We start from the raw sequence: 25258 nt of genomic DNA on the forward strand, positions 1-25258 counted from the left end.
TTTCACACTCATTGTAGGTTGACTGTTTGCGTCACACGTTGCTGTTGCAGAAGTACTAAGCAGTAGTACTGGGTAGTAAAGGCGTTGAGTAGGGGCACAAGGTAAAATTACAAAAATTCATTCCCTTTTCCCATGACTTTTAAGTCATGAGTTTAAGAGGTGCCATGACTATGGTCAGAAAAGGGATGAGTGGTTCTTTCTGCCAGTCATTAGGACATCTAAAGGGCTGAATGATACTGTCTGGATACCAAAGAGACTGCTTATTATAAAATGCAGTTTATTGGAAGGGCCCTGTCTCTTTGAAGAAACATCACACTGATGTTAAACCATTCTTAAAGCTAGGGACATGAGCCAGGGATCCACACATGGCCACTCTTATCCAAATCAATAACAAGGAAATAGTGCTGAAGAAGCTAGAGTTCAGTGTATGATTTCATGTGATGGTTGACAAGTATCTCATCAGCCTGTCTACGCATGGATTAGATCTGTTTTCATTCCTCATGTCTCTCCCTAATCCACTTCTAGACCCTTCCCTCTCCTATCCCTCCGCTAACCTTTTTAATCCAATGAACAGACTCACATGTCCACCCCTCAAATTAATTTCATGTTTCCCAATGCTAATTCACCACTAATTCTTTTTGGGTTCCGGAGTAGCGTGCTACTCACCGAAAAGCACTTCAACACCTCCTCAGCGGTAGTAAGTGCTGTATAAATTCACTTACAGTTTTAACAAGCACCAGCTAGAGTTACATATAAGACCAGACTTAGGCAGGCTGCAGATTCGTTTCAATAAGGTGGAGCATCAGTCATCTAATAGGCAGACGGCTGGACCACACGACTGATGCAGGTCAGGATGTAGGCAAATAGCGCCCTTGTATTAAAAAATATATTTCTCCCAGCAATGACAGATGCCGTCAAGTTGTCCCTAGTATGGCCTGACTCTACAGTTGTGCCACAGAACAGAACAGGTTGCCCCTTAAGGTGCGGATGTAGCCTTGAAGCTGGGGAACCGGGTATGAGTCTTGGCATCAACGCTCAACATCCTGTGATTCTGGGCAAATCACTTAATCACCCCATGCCTAACAAAAATGAATGTGTCCATCTGTAATTATACATCTTATACACATGGTAGGGAGACCTAGGTTTTCCTGTTAGTTTACACTTTGTGTACACACTAGTTTTCTCTCATTAGACCCTCTGATATTATTTTTGTGTTGTTCAATATATGTAGGGAACGTATCAGAGCCTGGTCTTAAAAATTCCCTTTGGTCCTAACCAAGTGTTGTTGTTCGTTCATCTGTAAATAAACTGGTGCTCATGTAAAGTGCTCTGATACCTGATATCTTCGGGTCTAGTTCGCGCTATATGAAACTCTAAAAAAAAAATAAAGGTGAACAAGTGCCCTTTGGCAGTAGAGATTGAAGAAGTATCTGCAGCAGGATGCTTGAATGTTACCACCATCAACATATCGCTAGTCGATAGATGAGGAATCAAGGAAGCATAGGTGCGTGAGTGCAAAGACCTTTATTGCAAATTAGACACAGCTTACATCGAGCCCAGCTCCAACTCCTTCTTCCTAGTCTCACATTGCAAAGTACAGCGTTCCAATGCAAATGGCAAAGCGTAGAATTGACATATTGTCCTCTGGTTCCATCACGTCACTTAAAAATGATACGTCTGCATTTCGATCAAAAATTCTGAACTTAAGTGGTGCTGCCAGTAGATCATGATGTAATTCTGAGCTTGCGCTTTAACTCTTGGAAGCCAACCAGCAAACGTTCTCCGTTGGGAATGTGTGTGTCCACAAGCGCCACTTGTGCCTTGATTCCGGTATGGGACCTTTTGAACCTGTGCTAACGCTGGTGCAGTTGTATTGTGGGAATGTTTAGTTGTTGTTGGACACTTGTGTATTTTGTACATTCTAGTTTTCTCACGTGTTATTTTCCAGTCTGTATGTGGCCTCTTTTACTGTTCTTGAATTACATGACCTCATGCAATTATAAATTGTTTGTTTTTACATGACACATGCAGCTACATATGTGTGACCTGATTATAAATTGGTGATATTATTCCCATCTCAATGTTCCTTATAAGCCATATAGAGATTGTACAAAATGTAGTATTTCTTCATGCTACCAATAGCACAACTTCCCTTTGTCCCACTTTGTACATACAATTCATTCACACGTTAATGTAATTTTGTACTTACTCGGATAAGGTCTCTTTTGTGTAACTGTTGTCATGCGGGTACCCTATGGGCTTACAGGCTCACACTGCCTAGCCTGTAATTCATTTTCCACTGTTCTCTTATTTTCAATGGCCATGCTTTACATACCCTATATAAATATGTGTATGTAGTACTAGTTTAGTTAAGGGCTCCGCGGTGTTGATAGTACACCATCAATACCAAGGCGGCCATTTTCTGTACAACAACTTCAGTCAGTGCTATGCCTAGTGGTACGGTGACTGCTACTTTTAAAGGAGAAGCACAACTGCAAGTCCCACAGTGCAGACTACCTTAGCTAAAAAGCCAGAAGTGTCTTAATGTGCCACACATGTCATGGAGCGACTAGACAGATGTGAGCACAACCCACCTTCTTGGTAGCAAATATAGATCCTTAATTTGACCTATTCATCTCATCTTCTTGTAGTAGAAGAATTGGCATAGATTTTTAGGTAACGAACTGCAAGGCTCAAGCCCGAAAAGGGGTCATATGGTGGAGCGCTGAAGTGCTACGGATTATGTCAAAAAATCAAACAACAGGCTTTAGATGGTCAGAATTAAAGTAACATTAATGGACAAGGAACCCAATGGGAGGTCCCGCGAGAGAAGAATAAACTGAGGTATGGGTAAGAAGCATATAGGAACAGAGAGACTTATCAGAAGAGCAAACATTTTATCGTAAATGTTGGAAGCACAGTCATGAATCAGTGAGATTGATGTCTCTAGTTGCATAGTTTTTTAAACAGGAACTATGGCTCAGATACTAGGCATGTAAAGATCTATGTTGGTGCAGAATGAGGAGCAGTGCAGGCTTAAGAGAGACACACTACTCACCTTGGCATGGGCAATTCCAAGTCTCAGATGCACATTGTCTCTGGATGTGATGGTGATTTTTCTCCTTGGCCGAGTGGACATGGAAGAAGACTACAGGGCTGTATGGACAAGAACAACAGATGTAGCCTAGTTTTTGCTTTTTGGGTGTAATGTAGTGTTTGGTGAAGGGGTTATGAAATTCAGTAGAGGCGGAGTAGCAGCAGAGTTGAAAGCACCAACTGAAATAGTAATATAGACAGGCAAGGTTGGGTTTCTAATGGTAGTTGACAGGCTTCATGTCCAGCGAATTAACGCAGAAGCCCTCTGAAATATGTGACATAAACATCTACGGTTAGAAGCCATCAAGGTGGAATGGTGGAATCCCAGATTTCACAGATACCCTCCAAACAGCAACAAGTACTCTGCTTACATATGGGCCCAAGCCTGCAAGTTGATAGTGTGCTTTAGAAATGTTTTAAATAAATAAATGCAAATGGTGAACTTGTTGCTTATTAGGCCTGTGACCTCCAGTTAGTGTATAATACGTTTCAGTAGGAGGCCTTCCACCATGCGGCATTGTGACAGTGCCTGCGTGGACTGATTAGTCAGCGACTCAGATCCTGACTTTTAGTTGCTGATTAAAGATATCCATGGTCACTAGAATTGGGTGGTTCCAAGGCAAATTTCACATTACCTAAGGATTGACAAATATATAATGAATTGGTCTGCCACATACTCTGTGGGTGCCTCAAACAGATCAGAAATGGCGAAAAGCCCTGCGAATGACATGCAAAGCATCTTCTGGCACTATAGGGATGTTGCCACCACATCTATGTCCAGACGATTCCTTCATTCACATTTTGAAGTGGTGATGATTTAACCCTGGGACCCATTACTTGATGTATCTCCAAATGGACTACAAAAAAGTTGTATTGAATTTCATTTTCAAACATACATTCGCAGCCTTAAATACATTATACACAGGATGGAAAACATTAAAAATAAAAAGCTCTTCAATCAAATAACATAGCAGGGGTTCACTGTTAACAGATACTAAGAAGAAGAACCATGTCAGATGTATTAGCAGATTCCTAGTCAGATAAATATTATGGCTATTCGACTTTTTATTGGCCCTTTAAACGTTTACCCCTGCTGTTGATACTAGTTTTTATTTTACAGCAGAACTTTCTCAAAGGTGCAGCTTTTTAAAGCGGGAAGACATCATTCAGTAGAGTTGTAAACATATGTTGCAAATGGCTTATGGCTAGTGTATTGATTTTTACCTATCTCCTAATAAGAAACACAAATAATAATTATGTATCCACATACTCCACAGTAGTTCCTTTCAAAGGGTTGCCTCTAATAGTTTAGTCACACAGTGAAATATGTATAAGTGGTGGGTGGACAGGGCATGGCTCAAGCCTGTCCAGGGCTGAATGCTGCCGCCCTGGGACGGGCGAGCCAAAATAGAGCCCATGGAGTATGCCAGGGACTGTCTCTTTTCTCTCAAATGCAGATAAAAAAACTGCTAAGCCCTTTTCTGATTCACATTTTACTTCTGATACATATCAAACAATAAGGTGATATAATCAAGTGTACTAATTTGAAAAACAAAGGTGAAAGGGGTGAATCTTTTAAGTCTAGTAGTGTACGGATGTAATTTTGTATCCCGCCAAGTTCAATACTGTATGGCTTACATGCACCAGTTTCCTCTGCCTGGTGAGAAAAGTTGCTGAGGACAATATAAAAAATGTTATTTGCTGGTTCTACATTTCCATGCAAAACTAATTCATTAATCTAAAATAAATGTATTTACTAAAGCAGTCAATCCAAATGTGCCAGACTATCATCATTGCTAGATAACAATGCTAAAGAAAGTGCCACATAATTTCCCTTTAAGTGCATAATATACTGCATAATTTACCTTTTGCATGCTGCATACTCTAACCAATCCTAATGCAAAATCTAATCCTTTTTGCCACATAGCTTCAGTGGCCCTGAATATCAGCACTTGGTAGGGCCCTGAGCAATCACTGCGCACACTGCCAAGGGTTCATGAGATCGCTTCTCCGATTGGCTTGACGCATCGGAGCCGAGCAGGATTCGGCTTGGTTAGTTGATGCATACCTGAGAATTCCAACTGGATGGCCCTGCTCTAATCCTGTAGAACTACCTTAAAGCTGAGAAGAGTTCAGAGAAGCCATTGTCGTGAGCACCTAAGAAACACTGCTATTAGGGCTATCTTCTCAAAGGTCGAACAGACCCTGGACAACCGCTGCATCCGAGGGCCCTATCGAGAGGGAGCTTCCCTGACGCTTGCTGAAAACATAAAAACTAAGCAGGCCTCCGACAAGCCACTTCTCATTCACCCCCCTCCCCTGACTCCATCTAGGAGAACCCTGTTTGATACACTAAAGTTGAGTGGGGCTAAAATAACCTATGGTATGTGTGCCTGAGGGTCAAAGGGATCTTTCCTGATTGAGGTAAGATGCCTCAGGAATGAGTGGTCAGTGTGCACACTGAGGACTTCTGCAAAGTGAGGCTCCCACACTCTTGTTAGATACATCAATGCTAGTCAGGGGTCTCATGACTGGTGTAAGTGCACCTGAAAACTCTTCTGGTGAGAGCGCCTCTGTAGCCCTCATTGGATACAATCATTCTGAGCAATCTCCAGTGTGCGAACTGCATGCATACTTGAAAATCCCTTCTGAGATACAGCTTCCCTATGCCTAGTATAGATGTCCACAGCCCACTCATCCAAGAACTTCTGCAGCGTCCGTGAGCTTTTCTAGTTACGAATGGATGCATCAGAGCCTGGTTGTGTTCTGGGAGGCTAAAGTGCATGCAGCCGAGGCTGAAATTGAGTGAACGTCCATTAGCCCGTAAGATAAGTCAACTTATCATAGTCATCAAAGTAACACTACGCATGCAGCCAAGGACTCGTGCGGAGACATCACATCCCTGAGTAAGACTGGCCAGTTTTGTAGGCCTGATCCTGAGCCATTTTTGTGCCCAATTCTGCCTTCAGAGGTAATGCCCAAGAGCTAGCTTCAAGTCTGCTTGATGCAACACACTGACTTGGGTACCAAATAAGCAGATTATTCTGCAAATGACCCGCGAGGTGGTGTCACTGCATGGTTTGTAGTTCTTCGCAGAGTCACTCTGATTACTTATTAAATCTGACCATAGGAACAAGATGAAAATACACACATTTCAAGGAAAATGTACTCGAATTCCAGACTTTCTAACTGTAGCTCTTTTCTATACAAGTTTTCTAGGTGTGCAGACAATGGAAACTGTTGCAGAGCAAGAGCACAGTGTTCTCTAGGGGAGGCGGAACTGATCCCTCATCGGTTGCCAGCACTGACACCCAAAACCGATGACACTGGATCCAGGGCAGGTAAAAGGTGTTGACGCCATGCTCGTGACTCGGTTGTTGACTGTTTAGTAATTTACACCATCTACGGCTCAGGTTTAGACTACCACTTTCCCTCAGGTGGTGCTTTGCCACCTTTCCCACCATCTGTCCACATCTCTCCTTGCTCCGCGTGAACTTCAGTGGTCGTGGCCTCATTCTTCTTCTAGACCCACTTTCATCTTGTTTCAATGGTTGCATATTCATTTCTCCCTCCTGTGCTTGTATGCCGGCATGGGCTTGGTTCTCCTTCCCGCCTCTCCTTGAATGGGTATCACGTCTTCCTTTCCTCCCACTTTGCTGTACCCAGATGGAATAGATGTGCCGGGCCCCACTTCTGAGGCCTTTGTTACATTGCGCATTCCTCCTCCCACATGGAGGCTGGCATGTCCTTGTATGGGTCCATGATAAAGTTGGCGCAGCGCACAATCACTACCCCAAGGAAGAAGCACAGCAGAAGGAAGAAGGCAATGGCAAAGCCTTTGTCCACGTCGATGTAGGGGGTGGGGTTATCCATGGGTCGACCAATCCCTTCTCAGTCATTTGCTGGTCCTGCCATGGAGAGGGTGAAAAAAGAACACATTAGAATCAAACAGGTTTGTATGCCCCAAGAGGTTCTATATTAATACTGTCTTCAAAGTTTTGTGCGAAAAATACCCAGGAACAAAATATCATAAAGGTCAGTACATTTTGTTAAGTATACATTCACTATTGTTAAACCCATATCTATAGTCCTTGAAGATATATTGTCAACGTACAAATATGCACAGTGACGTAAACCTATACTTACCTACATATGCTTTCCTCGTCGATACTTTGATCCTTAATATTTTGCCCATGATATTCTGCCTGGAGGTTATTTTGGAAACAATATTTTGGTGGAATACCGCCAAAAGAAATGCCTAGTTCCCTAGTCCTTTCTGTGTCACTCTTTTAAATGTTTGGAACACCCTACTTTATTGATCCCATTTTTAAAATCTCTGCTTCCTGCTTTGTCATCTGGGAGTAGGATTATCAAAAACTTCTCAGCCACTAAAAACAAAAATACTGTTAAAACTTACAGATTTGAGAAATACACATTCAGCTATTGTTGGTTGTCACAACACAGCATTCATGTTTTATTAACCTTATATTGAGGTTTTGCATACATTGTCACCAACGACACATTGTAGGAATAATATCCAATAGAAGTAGTGGAGCATCAATACACAACAGAAGGGGAAAAAGTGATATAATCAAGAGCAGGCGTGCTGCCACGAAGATAGGAAAGTAGGAAGGCAAAACTAGGGATGGGCTTCTATAATGCTCATGGTCGGCACCCAAAAGCGCCCAGCACCTCACTACGTGTGCGTGTCTTTACGTCATCATGACAGGGTAGGAGATCACATCAACTAAGCACCAGTGATACAGGATGGGGGTTAGAATCAGGAGAAAGGGGAAGCCAGGGGAGTAGTGGGAGGATAGGGGACAGCGGATCTGTCCTGTAGTGGCAGGTGGTTGGGTGTGACAGGGAGCAGGTCCCCAGCGGTGAAGACACGTTCCGAGTCCAGAGGGGTTAACAGCTGGGCTGGTGTGGGAGGATCAGGGTGGGATCTTCAGATCTGAAAGTCTGGAGCGGGGCATCCCACTGGTGTGGTATTGGGTATTTCCGGAGACCCCGCAGCTCCTCAGACTGCAGGGCGGTGTCCTCTGCCCTCGTCCACACCTCTATCGATCGGACCCAAGCGAGCATTAGGGGGGTGGCCTACGCCTTCCAGGTGCGCGTGATTCCTCGTTCAGCTAGGAGGAGTGCCAGGTCTGTGAACCTAATGACTTCCCATTTTTCTTAGGACGTAGAAAAAGGTCAAGTGCGCAAGCGCCCCAGGTGTGTAGCAGAGGTACCCCAGTGACACAGGAGAGGCAGTCAGCAACAACCAACCAGTAACCAGCTAAAATGGGGAAGGACCAAAGCATATGCACAAAGTCTGCGTTCTCATGCAAGCAGCGGGGGCAGTATGTGCCAGTGTGAGGGAAGAAACAATTGATCTGTGCAGGGGTAAGGTATGTCCTGTGCAGGATACAGATTTGTATTAATTTGAAAAGCGTGGTCCAGGGGACCGTGGCCTATTCCACTTTGCTAAGAGCCCTTTCCAGGTCTCTATTTGACCGATCGCTAAGCACTAGGAGGGCTGGGCAAGGGTGCTTGCGGAGTGCCCTAGTGAACGACATGAACAAGTAGCATCTCGTGCCTAATAGGTGTATACTTTGGATCACCTGGTGCATGCTTGGTTCGGGTTGCAGCAGTCCCCATCTTGCTCGTAGGGTGTGTGTAATAGAGTTGTATGGGAGGAACTATCCTGGAGGGAGACCAGTATGGTGGCTTTGATCTGCAAACTGAACAAGCACTGCGTCAAAAACAAATTTGCCCAAATTGCGGAGGCCCACTTTGTACCACTGGGTAAACAGCGTCTATGTGACATGCACTCGCCCCTGGGTGTGCCCGGCAATGGGAGCAAGGGGGCATATGGTATTGTGGTGTGGGTGAGGCGTAGGCAACAGCGAAAGCAGCAGAGTGCCACAGATAATAGACGTATACGCGGAATGAGAGCACCGTTAAGGGTGTAAAAGAGGTGTAATATATGTTCTAGGGTCCACGGTGGTGACGTCAATGTTGCTGTGTCGTCCAGATTCCGCTCCACAAACCACCGCGCTGTCCACTGCAATTGAGCAGCAAGGTAGTAGTGCTCAAAGTTGGGTGCCCCCAGTACGCCCCTGTCTGTCGGCAAGCACAGTATCGGCAGCGTCACGCGCCTTGTCAGTTGAGGTCCCCAATCAGGAGCTCAAGTGTAATGAAGAACGTTTTCCGCAAATAGATTGGAACATTGACAAAGTAGTACAGGAAATATGGTAGCATCACCATCTTGGATAGTGCAATGTGTCCCACCACCCACAGCGGAAGCGTTGTCCAGAAAGAGATTTGCCCACAGAGGGAAGACACCCCCCGCCGCACGTTTCCATCCATCTGTCTCTTTGCATCGTTGTAAATCTGGATACCAAGGTAGCGGATCGTATCTGGTTACCTCACCACACAGCATTAATACCAATGAAAAGAAGCAGAGAAAGACTGGTAACAAAATCTTATATACTACCATCCAAGTGTGACTGGAGTATGTAATAGATAGCTGATAGGTAGTCTAATACTTTTATCTGTATTGGAGCCTGTAAAGATTTGGATTACATTTTAAAAGCTCTTTGTGAGCCAATATATTGTGTCTGTGACCATTACTTTTTCTTTAAAAGATCAACCTACATTGTATAGACAGCAAAGGGGTCTTCTTCAGTAGTATGAAGCTCACTTGAAAGATTTATTGTTCAGGTCCTCCAGGCTTTTAAATAAACTCATAGAAGAAATTAGAAAAAATGGAGATGAAACTGTTTTGAAAGACAGATTAAACCCTTCTGTTTTTCTAGAGCCACTCTCTATTCCTTCTGGTTCCTCCTGGCTTGGATTGTTGTTTCAAACATACATTGCTTCAGGTCGGCATCGCTTTGCATTCTGTTGGATTGAAGTATGCTGAGCTGCAGCTGTGAGGATTTATATATGGACTTAATTAATATTTTGGTAGCGTATGCCTAAGCAACATACAGATATGTATGAACTGTACTAAATTGATAAAATATATAATTAATTACAAATTGAGCTATGCGTTAAATTCAAAAATCTTCTTTAGCGTCAATTTAAAAGGATGAAAAAGTGGCAGGAAAAACTTCAAAAATTGGTGGCTCTTATGAAGTTTATGAAAACTGTAAACGTTAAGAACAGCAGACTGGATTTGATACTAGTAACTAGGGCAGGTAAAGAAAGGATTTTATCAATACAAAAAGGGAACTAAGCAAGGACAATATTTTACGGGGTCCAGTGTACTTGTCCTACAGACTAATGACACAAAGGGATGTACAAAAGTTCCCCGGGAAGAGTGATAGAGGGGTGTGTGTGTGCTAGTGAGTGGGGGGAATCCCCTAGTTGGAACTAGAACCCTCACACACCCAGCAAGCTAGGTGTCATGCTTCATCATATGGGTTCTGCTCCTCGTCAGACTGGCGCTGCAATGTCTGACGGGCTCCCGAAACCGGGGCTCTTTATCGGAGATCTTTTGTTCCCGCCATATGGTGCATGTGTGTGAGAGGGCCTGGGGAGTGTGGTCGTGACGTGAGTGTTAAGTTAAAAAAGGTGAGTCAGTCCACATACAGAATTTCTGTATGTGGACTGACTCATGCACCATATGGCGGGAACAAAAGATCTCCGATAAAGAGCCCCGGTTTCGGGAGCCCGTCAGACATTGCAGCGCCAGTCTGACGAGGAGCAGAACCCATATGATGAAGCATGACACCTAGCTTGCTGGGTGTGTGAGGGTTCTAGTTCCAACTAGGGGATTCCCCCCACTCACTAGCACACACACACCCCTCTATCACTCTTCCCGGGGAACTTTTGTACATCCCTTTGTGTCAAAAGAAAGGATTTTAACCAGAAGGACACAACATGGATGGTGCTTCAATGGAGTGTTTGGGAGTGAGCAGAATTTAACAACTAACTTGTGAAGGCTTTTCGGTGACTACATTAAAACGCAAGACTAAGGAAACCGAGGCGAAAGGGGTAAGGATAGCAATGAAGACTCATCAGATTAGTAGAAATATGTAAAGAACAAGCAAGCTTAAAAGGAAGATAAACCAATGAAATAAAAGTTGACCCAAGGGGTTAAGATCAAAATCAATGAGTATAAAAGAAAAGAAAAAGGACTGCGGATGTTTGGGTGATGCGGGTAGGTTAACAAAGAAGGGGGTTGGGTGGGGAAGGGAAGGGAATAAGGAGACGAGAGCTGGTGCAGAGAAGCAGAAGAAGTAGAGAACACCACAGAAGCAAACGAGTGAGAGAACAAGATGGAGCGTGGCTTAGGGGGAAAGAAGCACATGAATGAGAGAAGCACATGGACGAGAAAGAGTAGCATGGGGGAGAGAAGCACACGGACTAGAGAGAGCCACACTAAGTAGAAGGTATGAAAAAAACACACAAGCCAGACAGCTAAAAAACACATGCATGCTTAAGCAAAAACAAATGAAAGAGAAGGGCGGGGGAGAAAAATCAGACAGTTGAGAGAGAGAGACAGCATATCGGAGTATGGGGGGAGAAAAAGAATGTCAAAGTGGGAGGACACCCTGACATTGACAGTAGAAAGGCAAATTGAAGTAGTATCTGGAAGGTTGATATGAGTAAATATAAAAAACACTTGAAGCAGAGAAGTGAAATGATGAATTAAATGATGAAATCATTTCTGAGAAAGAAGCATAAATAGAGAAATATGGGTGTCTTGGTGCATAGCCTGGTGCGACTCGCTTCTAGAAAGAATAAGTGGAAGAAAAGGAATTGATCCAAGTTACTTCATTGGGAAAATAAGATAGCTACAAAACAGAAAAGCAATGAAAAAGAAAGACCAAAAGAAATAAGTGCTTGGAGAAAAGTCTACTGCAGAAGCAGGGTACAGAGGGGCCGAATACGATTCAGGTCAGCAAGAGCACAGCTTTCTAAGATAGCCTTATCTCACTTTGGGTTGAGATTCTTGGGTGCCTTTTATGTTTCAAATTTTGGCAGGCATTGTAGCTGTGATTATATTTTTTTGTCCAGCTTTTGAGCATATCCAGGAAAGTAGGAATTGATATGTATCAAGTTAAAATTGTTGTATTTTAGTGTGCTGGTTGGGCGATGCAATGAAAATTGAATGTGGATGGTGCAAATTTGTTGATTAGCACAAGTGCTGCAAGTGCACAATGCTGATTAGAACTAACAACTTCCCAAACTCCTATGTGCGCAGATGCGCTTTTAAACCCTAGGTGCATAATTTCAAGTGTACGATGCAAAGCCATCTTTGTGGGTTAAGAACTGTGGATTTAATCCAGACCTCTTTTCTGGGGGGTAAATGTTTTATTTATTCAGCATTCTTCTCATCATTTGTTACTGCAGCATTTTTTGCCCTAAGTGCCCGGGTATGCCCAGATGTGGCCCCCTTCTCACTTTGCCGCTGGATTCAAGCTAGCATGGCTGATGAGGGATCATACACCAAAACCGGTCCCAGGATGCTTGTTTCTGGTCCAGCAAGGACCCTGCTTGGCAGTTCTGGCTGGACTGTTCCCATGAGGGACAGGGTCAAGACTGATTTGCATAAGGCTGGGTCCAAACTGGGGTGGTGTAGTGAGCAAAAGAACAATGGATTTAACCCAGATCTCTTTATTTGGTGTGAATGCTTGTTTTATTCAGCATTCTGTTCATTTGTTGCTGAAATATCTTTGTACGCATGGCACACATGTAGATTTTGGACGGTTCTATAGGGCCACACAATTGTATCAGTTAAAGGCTTACATTTTGGAAGTGCAGTGAGTTCAGCCAGAAGATTGTGCATAGCACAATTTGGTATCTGTGGTGTGGTCAGTCTGCTTCAAAACACATATTCTGCTGCCTGTCAAAGAAGACTTCAAACAGTAATGTTGTTATTTCTGGTGCCGGTCAACAAAACCTCATGTGGTGTGTTCACAGATTTTAGGGATGAGCTAATCTGCTTTTCAGGATAGCCATATGCATCTCCGACATAAAAACAATGTAGAAAAACATTAATATTTATCCAGCAGAAACTTTGGGCCCTTTTAGCAGAATTTCCACTTTGTTATGTTATGTTAATTTATATTTGTAGAGCGCCAAATCACCAAACGGTCTCTAAACTTTAATTAAGTTTGACAATACAATTGCCATGTTAATTAAAATGTAATTTTTCATCAGTGTTTGATACCCAATAAAATGGATCTAGTACTATAAAGCTGAATTTCAATGTTGGAAAATTAATCGAATATATTTTAGTTTAGTCATTTCTAAGGTTGGAACACTATTACATTGATAACCCCTTTAAATGAACAATACAAATCATGCATAGTCATACAGCAAAACAATCCTAAAATATATATATTTATAGGCAACACACTCAGGAAACCAATGCTTTACTGATGATGTCATACAAGACATCATTTGTAACGTTAGATATTATGTCAATTTTGTATTTCACATGTGACTTTATCCAGTACCTTGTTGATGAGGTGCTTAATTTGAGTCTGTGGTTTCCGGTGCTCAGCACACGCACTTGGGGCCAGATGTAGGTCACCAAATACCGATCGGTAACGGCCGATTTCGGCCGTTACCGACCGGTATTTGGTGATTGAGATATGTAGGGGGCCTATATTTTACAGAATCGGTAAATTTACCGATTCGGTAAATCCATATGTAGGTGGCACTGGAAACAGTGCCACAGGCCCCTAAGAATTCGTTATTTACCATGTAATACTATTGCATGGTAAATAACAAATACCTGTGTACATGCACATCTGTGCATGTACACCTGTGCCATGTGGCACACACACATGCCCTGAGGGCATGTATGTGTGTCACATGGCACACAAGCCTGAATAAGGGGTGCAACAGGGTGTCAAAGTGACACCCTATCCCCCTGTAGAATTCGGTAATTTTACCGAATCTGTATTTACCGATTCGGTAATTGCCATAGGTTCCTATGGGCCTCAAGGCCAATAGGAATCAATGGCAATTACCGAATCGGTAAATACCGGTTCGTTAATTACCGAATTCTACAGATTCGTTAAATTAAACGGTAAAAATACCTACATAGCATTTACCGATTTGTAAATACTGAATCGGTAAAATTCGGTATTTACGAATCGGTAAATGACATTTACCTACATCTGGCCCTTGATCATGAACACCGGCACTTAAGCACCAGTTAAGGACACATTAATTTTTGGTAGGCACAGGGAGATTAAGGAGATTCACCCAGAATCACAGGACGCTGAGCTGCCCGCGAGACTTGGAGTGAAGTTGGCAGATCTGGCCATTATGCCACACCCGCTCCCCACTTGCAGGGTTTCATGATTAGTAGTTGGTTCTGTGTTAGGCAGCACTGACAGAAGAAATGGGCTGTTGGAAGCTGCCTCCTGCCGGGAGCCCCAGCACTTATTATTTTTTTTTACAAATGAACCACTGTTTAGATGGTTGCCTTTATAGGTCGAAACCTACCACACAGGTCAGCTGTCTGGTTGCTAAAATATATTGGTGATATGCCAAATACATTCCATCCATTGCTTACTCCAGGCTTTGTCTTTTTTCACTCACATTTGCTTGCTTTCTATTCAATGGCTTGCTTTTAACTTGTTTAGCTTATGTTTGTCCTTCCATGGAGTATAGCCTGTTTACCATATCTCCGATTGGCTCCTACTATGCTTCTACCGGTGTCTGCTTTTCTGGAACTATTTTTTTTATTTTTCGTGAAGCACTCTAGGAAAGTCCATGCGTTTTCCTGCTGTCTCCCTTGTGTGCTTCTCTTCCCCAACTGCAACACTCCAAGTTGTTTACTTTACTGTGTTATGCTGTCCTATCCCAGCATTCAACTTTGTTGTCTCTTGCCTGAGTTCTTCTCCCCACACTCCCTCCCTCTGTGTTGCTTTGCCCTTCACTTGCTTCTCACCCATGTGTTTCTATCCCACGCTCCACGTTCATCTCTTTCACCAGTGTGCGGTTTCCCCACCCCTGAAACTTCCACCCGTTCCATTGCAGCTGTTGCATTTTAACCGCTAAAAATACAAAAAATCAAATGGGGAGGGATCACTTGTCCTGCGTGAACCAGGGTATGCAGGAGATCGTACAACGGTGTCTCCAAATAAAAACCATCATGCACGTGTTGGGTAGTGTGGTAAGCGGTATATCTTGGTTCTCCGCTCTTCAAACACGTGTGTGCATAATCATCGGGTTAGTTTCGGTATGCAGCCTCCACCAGGAGGATCTTACCCTTGGTAAAAACAGTAGTGACCCAGTGATGTGGAGAGAAGTGTAGAACAATTAAAAATCCCCCGGAAACCCAGTACTAGGAATTTTATTAAGTCTGGGTTCGGGTGGATCCCCTTAGGGGAATGCTCAAGTGGCGTGCGCTCTATTGAAAAGATTAGGTTCTCAGGACGCACTAGCATTCAAAAAGATTTAAAATGGCCGACATGTTTCAGCCCTCTATGCCGGGATTCGGACTTTAGGGCTTTCTTCAGGACCCGTGGTGAAAGGTGAAAGTGATACTAGTTTACTAAATTATAGCAAGCAAGTGTATAGAAAAGGGAAATTTTCAACCTGTTTCTTTTTCTCAAGGTCACGATGTACCTATAATTCAAACATAATAGAGACATACACAAAGGGAAAACAAGGGTAAGGGAGACACATAGCGTAGCGAATTCACTACTAGACAAAACAATTTGTAGCAACTTAAAATGGCAATACTTCGTAACCCCCAGTAAATGGCAGTATCAACTCTCTCTTTATCCAGCAAGCTTTCTCATGCAAAAAGTAAGTATCTGGTTTATAGGTGGTATATCATACTGTTATGCAGAACGAGTGTATAAGGTTGGGAAATCCCCCATCACTCGGATAACTATTGTGGTGGGTCAAATATATGGCATTCAATTACCACGTGATCATATGACATGCAATACTAATGAAAAACATGTGCAGTCTCTCCAATATGATCTCAATCATAATTAAAGTATGCCCAAAGTAATCGTGATGAACTCTCATGCCGATGTATTCTGTGCGCTAAATATCGTACCTGTCGTACCTCGAGCAGATACCTAACGCTCCTCTCCTCGCGCCTCGCGTTGCGCCTCGCATTTTTATTTTTATTTTTATTTTTACAAACATTTTTATTTTTAATTATTATAATTTTATTTTTATTCGGAATCTACACCCCTTTTTTTTTAATGAAGTATCAGAACTACAATTTATTGCAGGTTTCTGAATCACGTAATCTCCACTTCGCTATATTTTTAATAGTAAGAGGCGCCCAGTCCCCTTTCTACTGCCCTGAACTAAGGACTTCAAAACACGACCCGGAAGCGGAGCCCCGCTACTTCCGGGTCCCAAGAGGCAGCTGCAGCGCAACGCGAGGCGCGAGGAGAGGAGCGTTAGGTATCTGCTCGAGACAGAATTCTGCTACAAAACCGCAAGTATTATTCAAACCGCTCTGCGCTAATGCATAGCTGTCCCTTTTACCTAGCCCCCTCGAAGCCCTTGTCACACCCGAAGGAGGTGTAACTGATGTGCATTTCAGGTACGATATTTAGCGCACAGAATACATCGGCATGAGAGTTCATCACGATTACTTTGGGCATACTTTAATTATGATTGAGATCATATTGGAGAGACTGCACATGTTTTTCATTAGTATTGCATGTCATATGATCACGTGGTAATTGAATGCCATATATTTGACCCACCACAATAGTTATCCGAGTGATGGGGGATTTCCCAACCTTATACACTCGTTCTGCATAACAGTATGATATACCACCTATAAACCAGATACTTACTTTTTGCATGAGAAAGCTTGCTGGATAAAGAGAGAGTTGATACTGCCATTTACTGGGGGTTACGAAGTATTGCCATTTTAAGTTGCTACAAATTGTTTTGTCTAGTAGTGAATTCGCTACGCTATGTGTCTCCCTTACCCTTGTTTTCCCTTTGTGTATGTCTCTATTATGTTTGAATTATAGGTACATCGTGACCTTGAGAAAAAGAAACAGGTTGAAAATTTCCCTTTTCTATACACTTGCTTGCTATAATTTAGTAAACTAGTATCACTTTCACCTTTCACCACGGGTCCTGAAGAAAGCCCTAAAGTCCGAATCCCGGCATAGAGGGCTGAAACATGTCGGCCATTTTAAATCTTTTTGAATGCTAGTGCGTCCTGAGAACCTAATCTTTTCAATAGAGCGCACGCCACTTGAGCATTCCCCTAAGGGGATCCACCCGAACCCAGACTTAATAAAATTCCTACTACTGGGTTTCCGGGGGATTTTTAATTGTTCTACACTTCTCTCCACATCACTGGGTCACTACTGTTTTTACCAAGGGTAAGATCCTCCTGGTGGAGGCTGCATACCGAAACTAACCCGATGATTATGCACACACGTGTTTGAAGAGCGGAGAACCAAGATATACCGCTTACCACACTACCCAACACGTGCATGAGGGTTTTTATTTGGAGACACCGTTGTACGATCTCCTGCATACCCTGGTTCACGCAGGACAAGTGATCCCTCCCCATTTGATTTTTTGCATTTACCTAAGGAAACTGAGGGGTCAGCGTTTTCCTTCTCCCCCATCCATTTGATTAGTATATGCATTTTAACCGCTGTCACTGTGGCTTTTTCACCACCCTCACTTACTTAGTTGACGCTGTTGCTCAGTTGCCTGACAATCCTCTCTCCATTGCGGTTGTTGCTTTTCCCTGCCTACCCTCCCATCGCTGCCGCAGTTGCATTTCCCACCCCCACCCTCACTCCGTTGCTGCTATTGCTTAGTGCCTGCCCACCCTCCATTCTTTGCTGTTGTTGCTTTTTCTCCCATCCACCCATCCTATGTTGCAGCTGTTGCTTAGTGTTCGCCCTCCCTCCCTGGTTTGCTATTACTGCTTTTTCCTGGCCCACATTCACTGTGTCGCCGCAGTTGCTTTTTCCCCCACCCACCATGCCGTGCTGCCTTCATTTTCTCTACCCACCTTCCCTTTGTTGCTGTCCTGGCATTTTCCAGCCTTCCTCCATTACATTGTTGCTTTTTACCTGCTCACCCCCCTCTGAAGCTTTTTTATGTTCGCCCACCTTTCCCTCCCTCCCTTGCCGCTTAGTGCCCAATGACACACCTCCACTGTAACACACACAGGAAGGAGCAGCTCGTAGGGTTTAAGAGAGGTGGCTTGTGCTCTGTGAAAAAATACTGCCCTCACTCACAAAAATGTGACATGCTTCATCATTGGGCTTGCTTCTGAACACCCCGTGCAGACCAATGCCTGGGGTAGAGCAAAAGGGAGGGAAAGACAATACAAACATGAAAAAGATAAAAGTAATAAAGCTGAGATCACCTAAAGAAAAAGTGCAGTGAAGGTTAAAACTAGTTCCATGGTGTCTTTGTGCAAAAATGTATTCCTAGACCTACTGACTAGGATTAAAACATGTGAAGGATGGTGGTGACAGGAAAGTATTAGGAGTTTCTTCACCCCTCCCTTTGCCAAATTGTCGACATGTTCCTGCTGCGTGTCACGTGCTCACAATTTTAGGTCACAACAGCATTCATCAGCACCTTTCTGATCCCAGTATCTTGTGTTTCCTCTGCACCCAAGATTAGGAATCCCTGGAACTAGTAGTTCCCAGAGAGAGGGACACCTTGAGTAACTCACTCCGGTTAATCAGTGGGTGAAAGTGATAAAAAGAGTGAAGTCAATTACTCCTGCATCGGATACCGGCCGTGAAAGACCAACCTATCTCACTCCAAGTATCCATCCAAAGCTCTTTTAAAATTTTCATAATCAGAAATACGGCACGTATGTACCACCTCTATATCCAGGACGGGCATTAAGTTATTATGCAATTTCATTTAGTGTCCCTAGTCGGACATATCAACCAAGCTCGGGGAATTTCTACTTTCCATTTATTATGGTAGAGTCGTACTTAGTTGGGAAGCTGCCCCTCATGCTCTCGTAATGCCCCCGCATCTAGTGTAACGAAAGACTCAACTCACCGAGTTCATATGTAATCATGCTTAAACTGGCGAGTAAATGGAAGAGCCCCCCTGTGGTCACACTCTGGGGGAGAATAAAAAACATGGAGAAGAGAAGTTTTAGGTTAGCAGAGAGCTAGCATCTGTGTCTGGTCTGTCCAAACTCATCTGGGTTTTTTTGGCCACCCAGGTTAAAAGGCATTGTACACCTTGTAAAACAGGCCAGTGATTACCGTAAATTTCAAATGTTGGACCATTAGCCAATGTTGGTCATATATCATAGGTTAGGATCACGATCTAATTATGACCTCGGTAGTATATGCAGTATATTCTAAATCACCCCATAGTCATGAGTAAAGTTAATCCAAGCATGTTTTTGATTGAAAACCATCCCCTTCTGCTATCTGCCCACTGTTTATCAGGCATCCTTTAAATTATGCTATGAGAAGCCCTCCGTTATTTTAGGCCCCCCTCCAAGGTGCCTGCCCCGCAACTCCTTGCTACTTCAAGGGTGGTGCTCCGCTAGACCCTTTGTCCCGTTACCGCCGTGAAGAACAACTGACGGTCGGGCGAGGCGTTTCTTTGTGCGGAACGGGCATGCGGTCACGTGACAAAGCGTCATAACGTCACGTGACTGCAACAGCGCAACAGACTTACACGTTGCCATGGAGACCTCCAGGCGCGGCGTTTTTAGGTCGAGACTGGCGTAGGCTGCGCACATGCGCAGTCTCGCCGGCGAGAATTAATGACTCTGAGTAGCGAGGGTAAACCCTGCCCCTCTTCTCCATTGGCTGGCCTCCCAAACGGCGGCCAGCCATTGGAGAAGAGGTCTCAGTGTCGTCATTGTCTCGCTCTAAGCCCCGTCTTTTTCGGATTGAGGGGCGTGTTATTTAGGTTTGTTCCACCCTCTTCTCCATTAGCTGAAATGGTAAACAACAAGTCAAAAACACGCCCGTTGTTTACATTCCAGCCAATGGAGAAGAGGGGAGAAAGAAAAACACACACCCCAGTCTGAAAATGACGAGGCGTTTCTCAGTCTCTTTTGTGCTTGACCTCGTAGAAACACGGTGGTGTTCATGGTGTGGTCCGACCGGTGTCCGTGTAGGCCCAGGTCAGGGATTACTAAAATCAGTAATAATCTCGCTTCATACCCGGCCATCCACCCCTAATTTTACAAACAACCTAACTCCACCAACATCAGACTACTATTGAAGTTTTTTACCGTCGGAGACGACCCCTGACGACCCGACACTCCTTCGTCGCGCTGGCCTCGCCGCTCCGCGCCAGGACCGGGCCCCCCCCGAGCCGTCCTCAGGTGACCGGACACTCCTGCCTCTTCGCTCCGGAAGCGACTCCTTCACCACCAGAGGCTCGGAGACGAGGTGCTCCCAGCGTCAGTCACGCCACCCCATCGCTGGTCGAGCTCTCCCTCGGGCTGGGACATGCTCCCCTTGTTGCCGTTTTTCACCCCTGACGACCCGACACTCCTTCGACGAGCTGGCCTCGCTGCTCCGCGCCAGGACCGCCCCCCCCCCAAGCCGTCCTCAGGCGACTGGACACTCCTGCCTCTTCGCTCCGGAAGCGACTCCTTCACCACCAGAGGCTTGGAGAGAAGGTGCTCCCAGCGTCAGTCACGCCACCCCATCGCTGGTCGAGCTCTCCCTCGGGCTGGGACATGGTCCCCCTCGTTGCCGTTTTTCGAGGGCACTAATGGGCACCGGAGTGAGGTTCTCCCTGATTGCCCCCATGGGCAGGGCTGCTGGTGCCTATCCTCGCTCTCTAACCTCCTGCATAAGCGAGCCCTTTCAACACGCTTCACCTCTTACGTGGCTGCTAGGGGCAAGCGCCTCTGTTTGCCTGCCGCAGTGAGGAGCCTTTCGACTCAGACCACCGCCCAAGCTTGACGGAACCCCTGTGGCGCTGGCTTTGGATAGACGAGCTGGCTGGGATAGTCACGTCCGGTTGGGAGACTTACGAGACGGCAGGACCTGCTGTGATGTGGATCAATTACACGCCGGATCACCCATCAGAACGGACGATTCACAGGAATTTAAGCTGCCTCCGTCTCCGGTTAAGGTACCACTACTTTATAGCTTATTTTACCATCAAATCGAGCTTCTTTCAGATTTGGCCTGACCCTAAGATGGCGGCCATAATAGACACACTTGTAATAGAGACATTTGCGCATAGTCACCCAGCGTTTTAACTGTCTGCAGAGTGTAAGGAGCGCTTCTCTGTCAATCCACTGTGTCGCCCACGTCCCATGCTATTGGGAGCTCATCCTGCATCACTCCATTCCTCTTTTGTGCCCACAGAGTGCCAGCACCCTCGCAGGTTCACAAAATGGTGCCCAGCTCCTATTACGTTTTTCTTTAACCTCGGGAACCTGCTTATAAGGTGTACTTGCGTGTGTGTGTGGCTCTGTGTGTAGCTCTGAGTGTGTGTGTGGCTCTGTGTGTGTGTGTGGCTCTGTGTGTGTGTGTGGCTCTGTGTGTGTGGCTCTGTGGGTGTGTGGGGGGCTCTGTGTGCGTGGCTCTGTGTGTGGGGCTCTGTGCGCGGGGGGGCTCTGTTTGGGTGTGGGTCTGTGTGTTTGTGTGTGGCATTTGCGAGAGATTAAGCTATTGGCATTGTAAATGACAATGCCATTTATTTTTCTGTTTTCAAAACCAACATATAAATTAAAATGTTGTCATTTACAATGCCAATAGCTCTAACTTTTCCAAAGGCGAGACCGTTGCATTGTAAATGCTTGTTTCTTTATTCCTGCCCCAATGTCATTTACAACCTTTATTGGTCTGCCTAGGTTGCTTAATTTAAAAGCACTCACTATCCACAACCAAAGTAACCCTACCTTAGTGGCAGATATCAAGGGGAACGGGTTGTCATTTACGCAAGCCCATAACTTCCCCATGTGATGTGGAAGGTGTAAAAAATGGTTTGCTACGGATGCTTGTTGGAGAGCGATAAATATCTATAAACAAAGAAACACTCCCTCAGTGGCAGTTATCAAAGGGACCGGGTTATCAATAATACACACCCATAGCTCACCCTTGCGCATAGGGGAAGTTGAAGGTGGATGAATCCAGGGTAACTATTAATAACAAGCATTTGCAATGCAATAGGTCTCGCATTTACGCGAGTCTAAGCTATTGGCATTGTAAATGACAATGCCTTTTATTTATGTTTTATAAACCAAAATATAAATAAAAGGCATTGTCATTTACAATGCCAATAGCTCAAACTCGCGTAAATGCGAGACCTATTGCATTGCAAATGCTTGTTTTTTGTAGGCAAGGGAGAGTAAGTGGTTTGCCCAGAATAACAGAATGTTGAGCCAACTCCGAGACTCGAGCCCGGTGGTTCCTCAGATCCGAGGTCGGCGGCTCTGACTGTTAGGCCACACCTCTCCCCAATAAAAATGGTGCTGCTATCGAACAGCCTTCCTTTATAAAGTTGTCAAAGCATTTGTAATTATATTTCGCCCTTACTGTATGACGCTTGCCATTGCGCTTAGTCAGTATAAAAGCAAATAACCCGCCTTTAAAGCAAGAGGGTTATTTCATTCATAGGATTATGTTCACGTTTTCAACTGGAACATGAAAATCCACTCCATGATGTCCTCCGAATAAAGCAGTTACGATAATGTAGTCTCTCTTTTGTTTCCATTTCAGTAAGTGTTCGCTTCAGTCTATATTTGTTTAAACAGTGTTTACTTTGAAGCAGAGCCGATTTTGATAATTGGATTCTTAAATCCCTTGATCTAGTTCTCCCGAAGGAATCTCTGCATTCAATAAAAAGATCTAAAGTAGCCCCTTGGTACTCCCCCGCCTTGAGAACTATGAAACAATCCTGTCGCAAACTGGAGAGAGTCTGGAGGCAGGATCATTCACAGCCTAAGAAAGCAGAGTACAGAGCTGCAATTAAGCTATATAAAGAAGAAATGAAGTCAGCACAAGCCCAATTTTATGAATCTAAAATTAACTTAGCTGCAAATTCTCCTAAAGAGATTTTTAAGATTGCCAAGTCATTGATTTCCCCTTCCCCATAGCATTTGTCATCTGACGGTGCGCTAGCCCGATGCAACAATCTGGCCACTGATGGAGCGAGATAGAAAATAAAATTTTGTTTAAACTCGCAAAGTTACACTTTCATAAAATAAATTAATAATATTAATGATTTGTGATGTGGTATTCTAACCTAACCTAGATTAAACTATATACATGGGGACATTAACATGTGTGCTCTTAAACGTGCATTATTGTTGCATCTTTTGTTCGTGTAAAAATAATTAATTAATTTGTCGTTTTCATTTTTTGTCATTACTAACTGCTGCAGAATTTAAAGTGGCATGTGCTTATTTTGCTTTCCTTGTCTATGTGATGTCATTTCTACTATTATAGGTGCATATAAGATTTCATGGATTCTTGAAGACTGGTAGATATAAAATGCTGCTTTATTTGTTTGCTTCTTGCTAGGTAACACTAGACTAATAGGGTGGGTTAATGAATTAGTAAACGAAGGGTGGAAACAGAATAAAATAAGATTTCTTACATTAATACTTTTCTTGTGTTTGTTTTATACTAGAAAAATAAGTTGCCTGCTTTTGGGCCTAGTTTGCTCGAGTTTGCTAAAAGATTAATTCAATTTCTGCCTGAAGCACGATGTCCACCATAAAGTTTCCATGAAAGATACATTCACTAAACAATGAAGAAGCGCTGTCATTATTTTTGTCGGACGTGGCCAAGGTCAGAAACCGGCAGAAAGAAAGTTTGATAACTTGGCATCCGAGGAAGTAAAATGAAGTCAGTGAGAACTCTTGTTCAAATTGTTGCAAACTAAGGAAGCTTTGGAACACGTACAATAAAGACAATGGTCTCAAAGAATATGACAGAATGGAAGTTTTGAAATATGGGGTGACATGTCACTTGTCACTTTCGGACCAATGGGACATCGACTTTTGCAGAAAATTTTCCTTTACTTAGATTAGCTAGCTTAGAAAGGTATAAAAAACCCTTGCCCTATGGTTAGGGCTGGCTGCTGCTTTTCAACTTTCGGATGAGGGTGTCGTGCCGACAGACTTTGCGTGGAGCACGTAAGAACCCTTAGAGACTTTACTTTATTTCCATTTATTAAGCTTAGCTAGGGACTTAGGATTTTAGAAATGCTAAAATTATAATTTCATGCTAAAACTGTAAATTTTCTATACTGTTTTCAAACATACTTACTATGATTCTAATAAAATTACATTTATAAAATTATATTCACAACAATCTATAATTAGTTAATAAAATCTTACTTATGAAAACAAGCTGGTCTTGGTTATTCAGAAGTGTGGGTTACTATCAGCTAGATGCCATCGCCATGGTGGTCATATAAATAATTAGGTTTGTTTAAAAATGATGATTTCTTTTACCGCGGTTGTATATAAATTGTAAATAAGTTGTATATAAGTTTAATTTAGGCCACCTGATTCAGTAGGTCAAAATATGTCATATTTGATTAATGGGTCCATGAGTTAGAGTAGTGTTTAATGATATAGGTAATTGAGTTAGGTAGCGTTACTTATGACATATTTCCTATAGGCCGCTGGATCAATTCTTCTGGTAGCAGAGGATGGTTGCTAAAGGTAACCAGTTTGTTATGGTATAGATATAGGATCGATGTTTAACACATGTTAAGTTCGTTTTTGTGCTATATGTGAGTAGTACCGGTACAGATTGTGTGATGAGGAGGCAGTCACACAGGGCATTTGATCTGTTTCAGAGTAGTGATATCGCCGTGTATCACACGTGTTGTGGCCGTGCAACACATGTTAGGGCTAGGTGTGAATGTTGTATAGTGAGGATTATCTAAGAAATTTGAACAGCATGAGTATAGGGACAATGTGCCCGTTCTAAAACTCACTGTGATTAAAGTATTAGTATATATTCGAGCTCGAGTGAAGGGTAGGGTAACGTCGGTACATGATTATCTATAAACAGGTGAGAGTCCTGTAGGGGTACATGTTTTATATCTATAAACAGGTGAAAGTCCTGTACGGATAACGTCGTTATTCTACTAACGGTGCATAATTTCTATAAACAGGTGAGAGTCCTGTACGGATTTTATGTGTGTTTGTATTTAGGGACTTTTTCCGTGTGAAAGTGCGAGGTTGTTTTGTAAATTATGCTCAAGTGGAACTTTTGAA

The 25258-nt window shown here is 43.6% G+C and overlaps 1 protein-coding gene across 1 annotated transcript in view; it reads right to left on the reverse strand.

Annotated features, from left to right (window-relative positions):
* Positions 1-1509: 1509 nt before the first annotated feature.
* CTXND2 (cortexin domain containing 2) overlaps positions 1510-25258 on the reverse strand; it is a 55417-nt gene continuing 31668 nt past the window's right edge. Inside the window, exon 2 of the mRNA XM_078668489.1 lies at positions 1510-7004. Within this exon, the coding sequence (XP_078524615.1) occupies positions 6802-6969 (168 nt within the window). The 5' untranslated portion in view covers positions 6970-7004 and the 3' untranslated portion in view covers positions 1510-6801. The remainder of the gene's footprint in view (positions 7005-25258) is intronic.

This window comes from Lissotriton helveticus, chromosome 12, assembly GCF_964261635.1.
Source record: "Lissotriton helveticus chromosome 12, aLisHel1.1, whole genome shotgun sequence".
Lineage (NCBI taxonomy): Eukaryota > Metazoa > Chordata > Amphibia > Caudata > Salamandridae > Lissotriton > Lissotriton helveticus.